The sequence below is a fragment of the Colletotrichum paranaense genome (genome assembly GCF_030867605.1).
Source record: "Colletotrichum paranaense strain IMI 384185 chromosome Unknown Scaffold_17.1, whole genome shotgun sequence".
NCBI classification, from domain to species: domain Eukaryota; kingdom Fungi; phylum Ascomycota; class Sordariomycetes; order Glomerellales; family Glomerellaceae; genus Colletotrichum; species Colletotrichum paranaense.
The window spans coordinates 108,608-124,527 of NW_026848975.1; the positions used below are offsets into that span (position 1 = coordinate 108,608).

The 15,920-nt window shown below is 49.8% G+C and overlaps 5 protein-coding genes across 5 annotated transcripts; 2 read left to right on the forward strand and 3 right to left on the reverse strand.

The window, feature by feature from the left end:
* Window positions 1-2,105: 2,105 nt before the first annotated feature.
* Window positions 2,106-3,165, reverse strand: CPAR01_14841 (uncharacterized protein; the record flags this gene model as incomplete). The annotated part of the gene is made up of 2 exons (XM_060499091.1): window positions 2,106-2,718; window positions 2,783-3,165. The coding sequence occupies 2 exons, from the start codon at window positions 3,163-3,165 to the stop codon at window positions 2,106-2,108; spliced, it is 996 nt and encodes a 331-aa protein (XP_060342016.1).
* A 1,336-nt stretch (window positions 3,166-4,501) lies between these two features.
* Window positions 4,502-5,444, reverse strand: CPAR01_14842 (glycosyl hydrolase family 16; the record flags this gene model as incomplete). Its single annotated transcript, XM_060499092.1, has 2 exons — window positions 4,502-4,934; window positions 4,990-5,444. The coding sequence occupies 2 exons, from the start codon at window positions 5,442-5,444 to the stop codon at window positions 4,502-4,504; spliced, it is 888 nt and encodes a 295-aa protein (XP_060342017.1).
* Window positions 5,445-8,806: 3,362 nt separating this feature from the next.
* On the forward strand, window positions 8,807-10,263 carry CPAR01_14843 (NADH:flavin oxidoreductase/NADH oxidase; the record flags this gene model as incomplete). The annotated part of the gene is made up of 4 exons (XM_060499093.1): window positions 8,807-8,984; window positions 9,060-9,727; window positions 9,806-10,150; window positions 10,219-10,263. 4 exons carry the CDS (start codon window positions 8,807-8,809, stop codon window positions 10,261-10,263), a joined length of 1,236 nt encoding a protein of 411 aa, XP_060342018.1.
* Window positions 10,264-10,953: 690 nt separating this feature from the next.
* CPAR01_14844 (uncharacterized protein) lies at window positions 10,954-11,934 on the forward strand (the record flags this gene model as incomplete). Its single annotated transcript, XM_060499094.1, has 1 exon — window positions 10,954-11,934. The coding sequence occupies one exon, from the start codon at window positions 10,954-10,956 to the stop codon at window positions 11,932-11,934; it is 981 nt and encodes a 326-aa protein (XP_060342019.1).
* Window positions 11,935-12,136: 202 nt separating this feature from the next.
* Window positions 12,137-14,014, reverse strand: CPAR01_14845 (uncharacterized protein; the record flags this gene model as incomplete). The annotated part of the gene is made up of 1 exon (XM_060499095.1): window positions 12,137-14,014. One exon carries the CDS (start codon window positions 14,012-14,014, stop codon window positions 12,137-12,139), a length of 1,878 nt encoding a protein of 625 aa, XP_060342020.1.
* Window positions 14,015-15,920: the final 1,906 nt, after the last annotated feature.

Here is a 15,920-nt window from a genome sequence, read left to right on the forward strand (position 1 = left end):
CCTAGGAACACAACTGGTGGACTTTAGTTCAAATCGTGCTGTCGGTGCGACACTCGGCGCAGGGGAACTCATCTGAACTTCGGTAAGTTGAACTATCCAGTTGGTTTGGTTTCAAGCTTTTTACACACGAACCACTTACGTCCAGTTGACAGGAATGAAACAGAGTTAAAGTCTACGTCTGATGACCGCGACTCATTGCTAATAATAGCATTACTCACAGACAAAGGGCACATAGCGTCGACGTTCCGAGGCTGCATGGAATATCTCCTCCCAATGCCATTCAAGTTTTTGATCGAGCACCCCCGCAGTAGGAGATGGTGTTCAAGCTTAGAGAAGTAGTTGTAATCCTCTATCCGACTCATCCACCCGGCGTCAAGCAATTGCTGCAGCATTCGGCCCATATGGAGGGATTACTTATATTTAGAATGCAGGTAGCATAAGGTAGTCCAAAAATTGGCTTTGACTGACAACGACGACGGGACTTTGGCCCTCAATCGTCGTAGGCAGTATGTTCAAGTCAGAGTACTTGAGGAAGTATTGACAGCATCTTGCTAACAAGTTGAGGCTACTGCAGAGCTTGCAAGTGGTTGGCGATTTGAGGCGGTACTGCCCGGCGCAAAGCTCCTCACAATCACGGTAGGTTCAAATGCCCACATCAATACCCACCATCACATCTCGATCGGGAGCTTGAAACAATGTTCGACGTGATGCTACGTCTAGATCAAGGTTCATCTCCGCTTTTTCGATCTGCGAGAGGCATTCCGGAAGACGGAGGTTGCACAGGCGAGTCACGACCTTACCCCTTCCCAGTACGACTGGTGCAGTCAGTTGATGTTTCAAATCGGGCTTGCGGTAACATTGTCACTGTCTTATCATTGATTGGCCGTTCACCCGTCGTCGATATGGATCCATCTGTAAGCTGATGAGTATCTAGCCTCTCTTTTTTGTTTTTGGGGCACTTGAGCTGCCACTCGCCAGAGCTCAAGGGATGCAGAGATCTGCCAATGGAGAAAGAATAGAGGTTCCTCAAATCATAGGGTTACCCAGATACGCTTTTTGAAAAGGGCATGTGCCTCGATTGTTAACATTCACTAGCTCGCAACCTTATCCAAGGTTATGATCGCTTCTCTCTAGATGGGTGTGCAGCCTTTGCACTGGATCGAACCACTGCCCGCCCAAGGGCTGGTGCCATCTTGAAAGGATTGTCATTTGGTCTCGGAAACATTCTGCCATCCAGTCTTAGTGCTATTTGAATGTCAGGCTCAGTTATCGACAAGCATCAAATAGCTCAAGAATGCGCCAAACGGTGAGGTAGGTATTGCTAAGCCATACTAGAATTTGGTTTAGCCACGAATGAGGACAGGTGATCATCGGGAGGGTCGAGCCGGGGAAACATGTTTCATTTGCGCACCATAACCTGTAGGCTTGGCCCACTCAGCCCATCAAATCGACGACAAGGCGGACAGACCACTCGGCATCAGGCAACCCGGCGGTTGACTATCCGGGGATAGGTGACGCGTCGGTAAGCCATCCGGAGGCGGCTGAATGGCAAAGGTGCTCCGCCAAAGTTCTGATGGAAAGTAACAATGCAGTCCGGCGACTTTAATCGTCGGGGGTTTCCCGGGACCGGCTGGACTATTGCGGAGGTGGGGTATTATCGCGTTCCGCACGGTAGTATACGGCACGGTCCGATTTGAAATGTTATAAATGGCGTACGCCGATGATAGTAGATCTTGTTGGTGAGTTGAGCACTTCGTCTGCGATACTGAGGACATTCTGATGCTTCCATAAGATACATTACCTATGTCTTGTATGAAATGATTGGGGAAGTGGACATAGGTGTGCAAGTAGCACATGCGGCAAAGGTACCTGGCTCATCAATCATGTCACACAATATTGACCTCACCATGACATAAAATCACTCAACAAGCACAAGTTGCATTAAGCAAAAATGTTGGTCAACAGAAACAAGAATATTTCCCCAGGTGAATCGCGTCACCGTAGAGTCCAGGGATGCCGAGAAGAATCGCCGTGGCCCTGACATTTCCAGATTGACCGCACCAAGGAAGGTCTGTACGGTACACGGGCGAGAGCCAAACGTGGAATCATGGAGCGCTCGAATTCGCAGTTTTCCTTCCAATCTCTGTCCAATGTCCTTTAATACCTGTCATTTCTCCAGTGGTTAAACGGATCCCAAACCACTCCTCCAACGCCTTGACCCTGTCGCTCTCGTCTTGACAGTCTTTAACCACACGAGTCTTCCCTCCCATGTTCTCCTTCAGAATAGAGCCTACCAACATCCTCTTGCCGACAATCTCTCCATCATCTTTAGCCCCATCGTTGAGAGTTTCCCTCTTTCTGAGAAACTTAACAACTAATGGGCAAAATCTCTGGAAAGAGTGAGGTGACGTGCTTGTGTACCAGTTCATGACTTTGAAGTCCGGTTCCAAGAATTCCTGCTCGGAGAAGGCGTAAAAGGAGTTCCACTCCTTTGCTGGTCCGTTTCGGTACTGGTAAATCCAGAGCTTTGAAGCTTCTGTTCGAAAAACTTGATTCGGAATGTGGCCACGCACTAAGCGGACCTCTTGGGTACCAAGATTTCGTAATACTTGATCATGCTTCAAGGGGATTGGCTTGGTGGCGCCGTCACCTCCAAATGCTACATCAATCATGTACTGGGTTTTGTCTGGGAGGCCTACAAGGCTGACCATGTGTGTACTGACGAATATGAGCTGATAACCTAGGAATTGGAAGATCTAGCAGACGCAGTACAGTTACTTACTAGCCAATGTAGTCACCGCTAGGCACACCATCCTTCCGCAATCGGATTCGAACCCCAGTCATGTATGCCTGGAACCCAAGTGTCCTCAGAACATGGTTCATCAGAATACTGACTTCCATGCAGTAACCACCTCGGCCCCGACCGCCTGTGACTAACTTCTCAAACAGCAGCTGAGGGTCTAGCTCAACCAGCCGCGATTCGGAGTAGTGCAAAGACAGATTCTCATAAGGAATGGTTGAGATGGTATGTACGTGGAGGGCGGTGAGATAAGCTAGATTACGAACCGGCCTGTTGCATTGCCTGTACTTTGTAGGGAGACAGATGAGCTCTTCGAAGAGAGCTACCTGTTCCTGGTTATAGGCTGATTTTAAGAGTTCCGTCATTATCAAATAGAGTTGCCGCAGAAAGATGAAGGTCGTTGAGATTCAAGTTGTAGCTGTGAGGTTTTATGTCGGTAGGTCACAATACCTGAATTTGTTAAGCATCGGAGCGATCAAGGATCATTGAGTCACACGAACTTTTCGCGAATGATCGTCCCGGTGGAACCCGAAGGTATGCCAACACTAGTCCAAAATTGTTTCAAAACATAATTGGCAAGGTATGAATGACTCGATTCAATCCTCTATCAACTCGAACTCATTGTTAGTTGCTGCTGAGCATAACTAACATTGTTCGTGGAGGACAGAGACAAGGAACCGGTTCCTTAATGGACGAAAAGTTATTATCGCCACTGTGCGGAGACCTGGATTGGCCACAAGCTATCGTCGTCTCAAACTCGCGAGCTAAGAACATCACGTTGCCCCCGTAGTCACTTTGCCAAACTTCTTAGAATCAGCTATGGCCGACCGTTGATGAGATCTATAGTCCGAACTTGCGGTCAAAGCATCATTCGATCTTCATTGTGAATAATTTATATGCGAAAAGTATACACATATATCAATGTTTAATCAAACAATGCAGCATGCTGCAAAGAACCTAAAGTCCGATCGAGCACTGGACCACGGGAACAAAGTAGGAACGTTCTCCTTCTCTCCACCTATCTTCATGCGAAATTTGGCAGCAAAAAAAAGGTAGGACGAAGGTGAAAGATCTTTCACCATTGGCGATAATATGGGCAACGCTACGTCATTAAACGCTAAGTTCCAGCTTACAATGGTGTCAAGTCGGTCTATATCTGTGCTTTAGGAGCTTCTTCAGGTTAACTAAGCTTCAATTGGATCCGTACGTCGTGTCAATAATACCCATCTTTGCGTCATTTCCTAGTTCCAGACCTCATGGTCGCAATATCTGACCCAACCTGAACCAATTACCGAATTTACCGTGTCATCAACTTACGATGGATAAACCATATGACAATTGCCGGACGAAAAAACACTTTGGCCCCAGTATTGATCACCTGAGCACGGGTTGAAAAGTTGGTCTTGGCCAGAAGAAAAGGTGCAGCGTACCTCGTGACGAATGGCACCGGATCGAGTCTAAAATTTCCGAAGCAATCACCTTATATTCATTCTCTCCGTTCAAAAACTCCTTTACTAGAGACGTAGTAGCGGCACTGTCATAGTCGGAGAGACACCGACGCTAATATGTACATTGTAAGATCCAGAAGGTTGCAGCGCACTTTGACACGAAAATTGGCCTGCCTAGATAAAATGGTCTGCCGAATTGGCTGAGCCACCAGAAGAAGCTCTTCGCGTTCGTTCCTCATCAATTTAGAAGACATCAAGCATTGTATACAGCAATATACTCAGCTTGGAGAGTACCCCCAGAAATTGTGTTCGCAAGAGGCGTGGTGCTCCCGTAGTTGTTGTTCGGGAATGCACCGCCAATTGCGAGATTCAGCAGAATGAAGTGAGGCGAGTGGACCGCCTGGGTCCAAACGTCTGCGGGCAAATCGGTCTCGACGACTTGCCAGAACAGGATGCCATCAACGAACCATCTTACAGCCTCAAGCTCAGCGGTGCGGTCAACTTCGAGGGTGTAGGTGTGGAAGTTGCCCTGGCAGGCACTGTTGGGGCACTCGCGGCTCCCAACGAGACCATCAGTCTCTTTGCAGGGACCTCCGGGGTTGACACCGCAGTGCATGACACCCCAAACGCGGTTGATGCCGTTGACGTTCTCCATGATATCAAATTCCCCAATGGCCGGCCAGTTCCTTACATCAATGTCAGTACATAGCTTGACACCGCGCCCTTACTTTGGTGACTCACCAATAGTTACCGCGGTATGCATTCCCAAGAGTCCAAAATGCTGGCCAATAGCCAATACCATTGCTACCAACCACGGGCAGATTAAGGCTGGCTTGGACACGCATCTTGCCACCAGCTTGAGCCATGAAGTCTCCACGCTGAGACTCGATACGAGCAGATGTCCATGAACCAGATGAAGCTTTAATGGCTGTAATCTGCAGAGCTCCATTTCCGTTGAGGCGAAGATTGTTGACGCTGCTCGTATAGGTCTGGATTTCTCCGGTACCCCAGTTGGCAGGTCCGCCAGGATAGGAAGTGCCGGTGTCGATGATCCAGTTGCCGGTATTGGGCAAACTGTTCGCAGAGCCGACAAAGTCGTCACTCCACGTGAGACTGAAGCCAGGGATTGTTGGAACTGCACCATGAACAGCGGTCAGACCAACGGCGAGAGCCGCAACGACCTTGTTGATCGCCATCGGAATGGATTCGTGATAGTGGTGTCTTAGAAAGAACCCTTAGGAGCTGTGAATCAAAAGAGAGTAACAAGGTGCAATTGGAAATCAAATGAAGCAAAGGAGGTGGAAATGAGCGATCTGGTTGTCCTCGAGAATGCACAATGCCGTTCTGATTCTCGTCTTCATTTTCCAAGAGAGTTTCTCTCGTTATATACTCTCAAGCGTATTTATCCTGCCATCCTTCTAGGTGGTCTGCAGCCACATGTCGATGTTCTGGGCTTCATTTCAGTAGATTGAAATAACTGGGTCGACAAACACCAGAACTGCCTAGCCCTACACGTCTGGTGGTCCGTTACAACACGACGCGGGGAACACTGCCGAGAACCCCACGATACATGCATGGTGTTGTCTCCTTTCTGCCCCGCAAGCATTCACATGTCACTATCGAACGATGGTAAAGTACACGGGAGGGAAACGGCCCTTTTCAACTAGTGACCCCCTCTTGAGATGTTACCGTGGAAGAAGTTGGGGAAACCCGTTGCGTGAATGGTGGGTATCCAATATCGATTCGTCTAGCCCCTGAGATGCCCAGACCGACAGTTCGTCTGATCGTAACTCCTGACAGGCATAGTAGCATCGGGGTTCCCCTTGACAAGATATTGAGTTGTCTCACCCATCCCTACCTTAGGGATCCGATCGAGCATCAAGGTCCACAAGAGCACATTTAGAAATGAGCTTTGATTTGGGCTACTAAGAAAGCTTGCGAGTCGCTCGCGGCCAGATCGAACGCATCTCAATTCACCAGTCTTCAGGGAGTCGCATTCCCCCGTTGCTGACAGTCAGTTGCGTCGGGCTAGATAGATGATCTTTTAGGCTAACGGTATACTCCGTATTTGCTGGCAAAAGGGGAGAAATACATAGAATTATCCTTTCTTGGCGGAGAAAAGATGCCCATGATCCCATGTGGTGTAAAATGCAACCTCACACGTAGGCGGAGTCGTCTTCCCACCTGCTCGGCTCGGGGGTGTCGGCAGCGAGAGCGAGGTGGTCAGCACCTCCAGAGGTGGGCAGTAAGCTGCCTGTAAGCAGAAGTTGGGGTAAGCTGTAGGCCAAGGAGTACCATTGACGCACGCTAGCATATGTAAGTGTCAATCTGGTACACAGCACCAGGCACGCGAGACCCGAGACATTTACAGGGCTACAGGATGCCCCAAAATCACCTAATAGCAAGCGGCCGTTTAAGCTTGTTTCCCCGTACCTGTCGATCGGTCGATTGTCGGTTTCTTTCCCCTCATTTCACATGACTAGGGAGTATTCATATTTCTGAAATCCCCCCAGCTGCCCAATTCGGCTCAACAGCCGACCGTCTTCGGTGCTTTGCCGGCATCATTCAGACGTTTTCTCTGCCCATGAATGACCTCCTCGTTATTGCTCCGCTTGAAGCCTGCTCTCGAATCCCTGAGTCAAGCATCCCAAGATCACGCGGGGACGCGGAGACGTGGGCTGCTTTGGGGTTAACGAGGGTGGTGAGCAAGGACCATCCCCGGCCTGAGTTGCGGAGCACCATGCCCGAGGGACCGATTGCAGAGAATTTTGAAGTAATATGGCCGTGAAAAAGAAGGGAGAGAGATTATGAAGACTGTAGTAGGCGTAAGACTTTTCCACAACGGTCCGAATCTCGGTCTTAAAATGCCGCTGTGCCATCACGAGATCCAGGGTAGCTTCTAGTAAGAGATTTAGAGCCGAGACAACCTGCATGACGATAAAAAAATGGAGTTTAGGGAAACATGGGGTAGTATCCGTACTAGTGTTCACATTTGTCGCGCACCAACAGTGATAGACCAGTCAAGTTGAGAAGCCCAGGCTGGATTCTTTCACGTGGAATCGATGAAGATTACTGTCACTGATCAATCTTCGCTCGGTGACATGTCGGTAACAGGCAGAATATTCGAATCTAGAAGCATTCCGACGGGGCAAACATCGTCACCTGTGTCGAAAGCATTTACGCCGTCCGTCCTTCGGCTACCTTGCCACGTTTCCGCAAGCTCCAGCTGGCAGTTCCAATTACCCACCCGCAACGCGATGATATTGGAAACTCTCCTCTGGTCGTTAACACAATCTTTTTCCAGGCCGTGCCGCAATGATATATGTCCATCATCTCGCGAGGCCGACCGTGTCAAAGGGCACGCGAACACAATGACGCACCTGAGAAGTTTTGCAATACCGCGTGCCGTCCCCGGGCCTCACTGACCCTCACCTTGAATGAAAAATGCACGCAAATTTTCGGCATTGAACCTCGCTTCCACTCAATGAGCATTCCATTATCAGAGGATAGAGTGATAGCTCAAGAACCTACATTCAACTTGGTAAGTGGAGGTGCTTCGGTTCGTCCCGCATCTGACGTGCAGATGTGGCGTAGAGCTGGCACGACATGCTTCCCATGCTCGGTGCGATTTGGGCCGCAGAATTTGATAAACACAAGGAATGTCTTCCAGTCCATTGCAACTGGATAATTTAGGTTTGCTTAACCATAAGCCTCCAGGCCGACTTCAAAATCTGTATTTCTCGCGGAGGCCGTTTCACTGTGCATAATGTGGATTGAGAGATGAGCCTTGATCGTTCACCAACCTACGTTGACAATGGTCGGACGCATGCTATCCTGCGTCTGCACTGCAAGATGAGCGTCCAAAGTCTTTACGGCCTTCCGCTGGCGTAATGCCTCACGCATCAGTCTGAAGCATTGACACGCTGCGTAGGCGGCGAAGTGGTTAAAGTCCGGGTCCGGTGGAAGTACGGCTCAAAAATTGGTTCTAGTCAAGGTGCAAAATCCGTCCCCTGTCTGTGTTGAAGCTCAGTAAGCTAAGGTAATTAATTGAATGACAAACTCCGCAGGATGAAATCGGCGGGACTATTCTGCCGGTTTGAGGACGCTAGACAAATCTTCGGCGCGGCTGGCAATAAAAACCAACTGCGCCATACCTCGGCACAAATCTCAGATACACACAGTTCCATTGAACGGGCTGATTCTGATCCGATGTAGTGGGGGTCCTTCGTTTCACCGGTGACTCGATCTTTGTAATCAGTTCTTGATAAGACTAGGCTTGAATGACGCCTGAGGTTAAAGCTCCTATTGTGGGACTGTGGTGGCCATGCGGCGGCGTTTCGTCCGTCAAACCAGCGGAGTTGAGATTTCACTCAATTGAAGAATACGATAAGAGCGTGTTTTGATTCAACATTCAAAAGTCGTCACACTCTCCTTTATTCGTAGAAATCGAACTCAACTAACTTAGTACTTTGCTTCTGCATCTCCAACCGAGTGAAGCAGATTCGAAATTGACTCCACTCAGATTTCTAGAGAGACCAATCTTCGAAACACAGGAACCATGTCAAACTCGGCAATCGCGAAGCCATTGACGTTAGCATGTGGCCTTACTTTGCCCAACCGCCTCACAAAAGCGGCGATGGCCGAGAACATGGCCGACAGCGAAGGCTTACCCTCCCCTGCTTTCCATGCACCTTATGCTGAATGGGCCGATGGTGGTTGGGGATTGGTCTTGACCGGTAGGCAAGCTGGCAGCTCTAGATTGATACTCACAATAAGATACGGCGCATAAACTGACTAATCAACGTGGAAAGGCAATGTGGAAGTCGACCAGAGGTACCTTGGTTCGCCCAAAGACATTGCATATAATGATTCTATTCCGTATGAGCGGCAGCTGGATGCCTGGAAGGCCTGGGCGAAGGTCTGCAACAAGAATGGAACCCCGACCATTGTCCAGGTCAACCATCCTGGCCGCCAATCTCCCCTTGGCGCTGGCAAGCGTGGCTTTTTTGAAAAGGCAATTGCACCCAGTGCGATACCTTTGAACTTTGGGCAAGGTCTTGTCGCGCGTCTTATCAGCTCTTTGGTCTTCGGTACTCCTCGGCAAATGACTGTTGCTGATATCAAAGATGTTGTTCGTCGCTTCGCCCAGACGGCTGAATTGGCGTCGGACGCCGGTTTCGCCGGGATGGAAATTCATGGCGCCCACGGCTACCTGCTAGCTCAATTCATGTCCGAAAAAAGCAACGAGCGAGCCGACGAATACGGCGGATCACCGGCCGCCCGTGTGAAGATCGTTGTTGAAATCATCCGGGCGATCCGTGAAGTGGTACCGAAGACCTTCTGTGTCGGAATCAAATTCAACTCGGTTGACCACCAGTCTCAATCTGAGCTCGATGCCTGCATCGAACAGCTCAAGTTGATTACTGATGCTGGGGTTGACTTTTTGGAGGTCAGCGGTGGCACATATGAAGATCCCCTGGTAAGTGGCGACTAATCTCATAGTTACCAAGAATGCCTTCCTAGTTGCGATTTCACGCTAACCGAAGTTTTCAACAAGATGGCTACTGGTGTGGCCGATGAAAAGAAGTCAGACCGTACAAAGGCACGCGAAGCTTTCTTCCTTGAGTTCGCTCGGGCGATCCGCCGTGACTTCCCAGATGTCCCCTTAATGGTGACTGGCGGCTTTCGTAGCCGTCAAGGGATGGAGGCGGCCCTTGAAAACAGAGGCTGCGATCTCATCGGACTAGGCAGGCCTGCAGTGTTGAACCCGGCACTACCAAAGAATACCATTCTTGCAGCTACTGTCAAGGACGAGGACGCTAAGTTGTACGTGCGCAAGATCGAGGCGCCCTGGTTCACCAAGAAGTTTGGACTCAAGGCAATTGGCGAGGGCGCTGCGACGGTAAGTCTCAACCCATGTAGATGCAACATCGCTTATCTTTACGGATCGACTAACACTCGTTCACTTAGGCCTGGTACGGGGCTGAAATACGTAAGCTGGGAAAGGCAGAGTAGGACCTGAGAAAGAGGTTGAAGATGTGAAGACTTTTGATACCACTGAAGGCGGAGGGATCGCTGCCGATGCCTCCTTCCACTGCGTCTATCCTTGATGAGCTACATAATCTGCGAGACGAATGAGACGTAGTCGTATTCTTCATGAACTGCACGATAGAGTCCCATCACACCTTGTGCTATGGTTATCGGCATCTTACCATGGACAACATTTGAAAAATGTACCGACAATTAGGGTTCATCACTCAATGAGTATCGCCTTCCGTCTTCCCATATGAACAGATAATACGGAGTAATTTCTAGTGGATATCCCCTCTGGACCCCAGCCAATGATTATAGGCTGCTACCGCTCTGGTCTATTGACCCCGTGATGTTGGTTCGGCCTACCCCTCATCTCCCAGCTTTCCGGTTTTCAGTGGGTTACCGGATTATTATCCTACACCATAGGAACTCCAATTTCGATACCACCTTCCGGAGCCGTATGCGATTCGCTTGGAGGCCAGAGACTTAAGTAAATCTGGGCTTGTTTTGGTCTCGGTAGATGGTTACGCGCCCCGGAAACACAGACATGCAGATTCTGCTTGACCACGTATATTCGAGCAGAGAATTTGAGTGCGTGTATAAATTAACTGGCCGAGACGTTGAAACGTAAACCCTTCTTTTAAAGACTGCTTTCTATGTCAGGCATTCATCATGAAATCTAACATCTCAACGTTGTGGATCCTGATGGCTTTGGCGGGTCTTGCCCGCGCGCAATTTGAAGACTTCTTCAACATTACAGAATTTCCAAAGGAGCAAAAAGACAATGTCACAAGATGGTTGAACGATGCACGAACGCTTGCAGGCCCAGATCTGTACCCATATTTTGCACACCGCTGCATTCTCGGCCAAGTCTACCCTGAGCTTTCCTCCGCCACACAGATATCAGGGTTCATTGCCCCTCGCGAGGTCTTTGACCGATTATATTACATTGGGCAGAGTGCTGTCTCGGCATGGGCTTACAATACTGGTGATGGCCTCGTTGTCTTCGATGCTCTCAACAACGCTGCTGAGGCCGAAGGCATCCTGATCCCCTCTCTCGAGACACTTGGATTCACTGCCAGCGACATCAAACATCTCGTCATTACCCATGAACATTTTGATCATTATGGCGGGGCTCGATGGCTTCAAGATAACTATTCCTTCGCCACATACGCCTCAGCTGCGGCTTGGGAAACTCTATCGCAGATTCAGGACGGGCCGATCAAGGACAGAACCATCTCAGATGGTGACCGACTGACTATCGGCAATGTTACATTCAGCTTTTTCGTGACGCCAGGGCATACACCAGGCACTGTGTCGACAATCTTTGAAGTATTTGACAAGGGCACAAACCATGTCGCTGGCTTCTATGGCGGCGTTGGCATTCCGAGCAGTGCGTCAGCCAAGGACCAGCAAATCATGTCTTTGAACCGATTCGCGGACCTGGCAAAGAAGGCGGATGTGGATACACTCATTGCCAACCACCAGAACCAAGACCGAGCGCTCTATCACTTCGATCTCTTGGATCATAGACCAGACGGCACTCAACATCCATTTGTCATCGGCACAGACGCCTTCGAACGATATTTGAAAGTGAACAGGCAGTGTGTGAGGGTCAAGGCTGCTAGAGATGGGCAGTTTCTGCAAGTCTAGCAATGGTCCAACACGGGAATCTCAGTTACAGAATCATAGCCTCGATTTATTCACACACTTATGTTACCCACACTTATGCTATCGATGGTTTCCCCGATAAGTTGTGGGTGCATTCTCCTTAGTGCCCAAAAAAGTCGAGGTGTTTAAGTATGTACGGGAATGTAATGTGAAAGAGTGGAATTCGGATGAGTCTCTTCGCATCTCATGCGGGCAAGTTTCCGCTGATGGACCAGTACACGTTATAATTGAAACCTTGGGCATCATAGAAGGGTCCAAGGTTCACAGTCTTGCCACCCGCCGTCGCCGTAAAAGCCAATCCAGTAGTTCCAGTTCTCTTCACGGTGGCCAAGTTCAACGCTGGGGTAGTAGAAAGTGTTTCGCTTCCATAATTTCCACTCAAAATGACAGGACCGTAGGCGATTGCGGCGATGCTGGGGTTGTCGTTCGCAGGAATGACTTGTAGCTTCATAGGGAGCTTCACAACCACGGTATCGCCCGAGGCCCAGGTGCGGTCGATGGACGCGTATGTTCCAGCGGCATTGCTTATGGCTTGGCCATTCACAGTAACTTGAGCTCCAGAAGCCCATGCTGGGATACGGACACGCATGACCCATTTGCCAGCACCAGTGACCTTCAGGGTCGTTGTATCACCGCGGGGAAAATCGGTTGTTTGGGCAACAGTGACGCTGCGCTGAGTCCATGTCAGAACAGAGGGTATGAACAGGTTGACGTAGAGCGCAGAGTTGTCGTAAAAGTAGATGGAGTCCATGAGTTTTGTGTTTGTTTCCAACCCAGTTCCTTGGCAGCACCAGAAGGAGTCATAGTCTGTACTCCAGGTTCCACCGCCCCAGGCCGGGCCGACGCCACGACGTCCACCCGGGTTCAAGGGAGTGAAGTATGTGATATGACCATGACCATCAGATGGGTTCTGCTGGCCCAGCAAATGGTTGAGCAAAGCACGCTCATAAAAATCAAAGTAAGTTGTGGTGCTCGGGTTCGTCAACCAAAGCTCTCGTGTGAGCTTGAGCATGTTGTACGTGTTGCAAGCCTCGCAAGTGTCTTGATTCAAGAATGCAGCGATGGCATTGGGGAGCCTAAAGTGCTCTGCCTGGCTGTTCCCACCAATTGCGTACGAATGCGCGCTGACGGTGATGTTCCATGCGTTACGGGCGATGTCCTGGTATCGACTAGTTCCCGTGGCTTTGTACTCGCGTGAGGCACCGATCCATTTTGGAACTTGAGTGTTCGCGTGCAAGCCATTGAGGCTATCCTGGTTTGAAGCAAGAGGATCAAATATGGCGGCATGGTCAAATCGCTGTGCGACAGTGAGCCAACGTTGATCCCCGGTTTGGTGGAAGATGTCGGCCAAGACTTCATTCATTCCTCCAAATTCTGTGGCCATCATGGCTTGCATCTGGGAATACGTAAGCTTTCCCGTACGAGAGTCGACCCACGCTGCCATCGCAAGAAGAACGTCTCGCGCGTTGGTGTCACCGATGTGGCGCCAAACGTCGAGCAAGCCAGCCATGGTCTTGTGAATGGCATAGTAGGGAACGTTGCCGTTGCTGAGAGTGCGGTTTTCAACAGCGGTGATGTCAGACTCGGGAAAGCCAGAAAGATAGCCGGTAGTAAAGCCAGCTTTGCTGTTGTTGGCTTGGCACTTCTTGAGTTCGGCAGCAAAGTAAGTAGCCCTACTCTTGCATTCGGCGTCGCGGAGCTGGGCGTAGCAAAATGCCCATGCATTCAGAAAGTGGCCTTGGACGTGAGTTCTAAATGGGAAATCCGGGGCATCCCATCCGCCGTTGGTCGCCGCGTTGTTGGTTGACAGTCCATGGTTCTTGCGGAAGTTGTACAGCAAGCGCTCAACGTCGACTGCTTTAAGATACGTCAGAGTGCGAGCCTGGTTGTCGAAGAAGCGTCCACTGCTCAACGTGACCTGGCTCATGTCGAAGGCCCAAGCCGAGACACCCTTCTCTTGGCTGACAGGAGGCACGGCCTGTGCGGTCACGTCCCAGACGGACGATCCCACAACTATCGCTAGGCACGCTAGGCCTCGCAGGCTTTCTGTCGTAAACCACATCATCTCAACGATTTGGGCCAAGGCTTGGCACGAAGGTTTGGGAATGAGAATTCAACGAATGACTCAAGCTCTGAAAGCCGACAACTCTTTGCCAATGTGAGGCAGCAAACAGGTTGCTACGAATGTTTTATAGTCGTCACTAAGTAACATCAAATCAGCCCGCCGCCCTAACGCTTCCCCATGGGGAACAACAGCGGCCTTACACGACGCAAACCTCGTGATACTAATACTCCACTATCAACTCGTTCAACGACTGGTGCGCATGGTCGATTGCGGAGGTGAGGTTACACTCATGAACTGATGGTATGTTAATTGTAGGCTTGTGCAGGCTTGCCCCTGGTTCGCCTTCCCCGCACGATAGAGTGGATGCTGGCAATAAGTCGATTGGTGCGGTACTTCCAAGCTTTCCTTGAACTTGAGGATTTGCCAAGGAATATTCTCCGTCAATTGTTTTCATTGGATGTGACCGTTAGTGGTCAGCCTAGAGGCGGGCCGAAAACGGGGAATGGCGCATTAATGTTCTGTTGTAACTACATCCTACCTTAGGCGCTGGAATCACAAAGTGTAGCGCAGTTCATCTTGAGGGTGCATCGTATAAACTGCTAGCCTAAAGGAGGTCTGCCCATCCCATCACATTGCTGTGATCTACGGCTAGTCAGTCTAGTCGCGGTGCCGACACAGCCGATTTAGTGATATGATGGATGCTTCAGGCGGACGATAATTGGGACGCATGATCTTGGTATTCAACACCAAGTTCCATTAGACATTTTACGTCAAGACTACTCGACTCAGTGTAGTGTGCAATGCAACTTCGTCCTCATAACCCCGCGACTCGATACGAGCCCGATGGTATTGATGGTAATGGAACCATTTGTGGCTGAGTTACTACTCATTTACTTGACCGCATCATTAAGTGGCACTTTCTGCTAAGGAAAGTACGCTTACACTTTCAAAGTTGTGTCTCGCTACATATTGATGACCAGAGGGTCGTTCCAGGAGCTGCTTTTCTCATTTCCCAAGGCCGACATAGATGACCCCTGTAGCCACCAAAACAGTGCGGGTGCTCGACAATGTCTTTGACTCTGTGACCTTGCCGGGGGTCGTATCAAACTCTATTGCCAGGTTGCATGTAAAAAATGATTAGAAAGTGATGGTATCACTGGGTAGGGGTTCTTTCGGACTGACAAGGCGGCTGCATAGAACATATACCATCGCTGGCATCCACAAGCAAGTGTTCAAGTAAGAGGCGTACGTCGTGCAATGTTCCTTCTAATATTCATTCACAATGAAGACCAAAAAGCTTCCCTAATCAGGCATTCAATGTCCAGAGAAAGAATTCGTACAACGGTCAGCCTGTGGATTAGTCCTGTTGAGTGCGTAGCGACTCATCTTCCGTGAATACAGCTGGCAAGATCAAGCCCCGATAGACAGGTTGTGCTCGCAACGGCTCCATGCATTAGCAATCAGGAAACCCGAGAAAAGACTTGGTCGAGGCAAGGTCGATTCCGACCTTGATATGCCTCCAGGTAAGACGTCAATGAAGTGACTGCAATGTAGGACGATACTCGTCGCTCGCTATCGCAACGCTCCTGCGTATCCTTCCTGTCTTTTTGGCTGCGCTCCCTCTTCTTTCTCTTTATAAAAGATGTCCTTAGGCTCACAGAACACGATACTTTGGCGAACAGTCTCCACTCCTTGTGGTATTGATGAAATATCTGATCGAGAATGATTTCCAACCTTGAGCCACCACTCATTCCCCCTTCAGAATTTCAACCCTTGGACAATGTGAGGCTCGCTGCTATGTCGTGATCGACTCCAGGCGGCGGTACACCGGAAGTGGGCTCCGTTTGCGATTCTCCATCCAACCAAGTCAAGCTCCTCAGGGCCCATCGATTTGTCCCCGTAG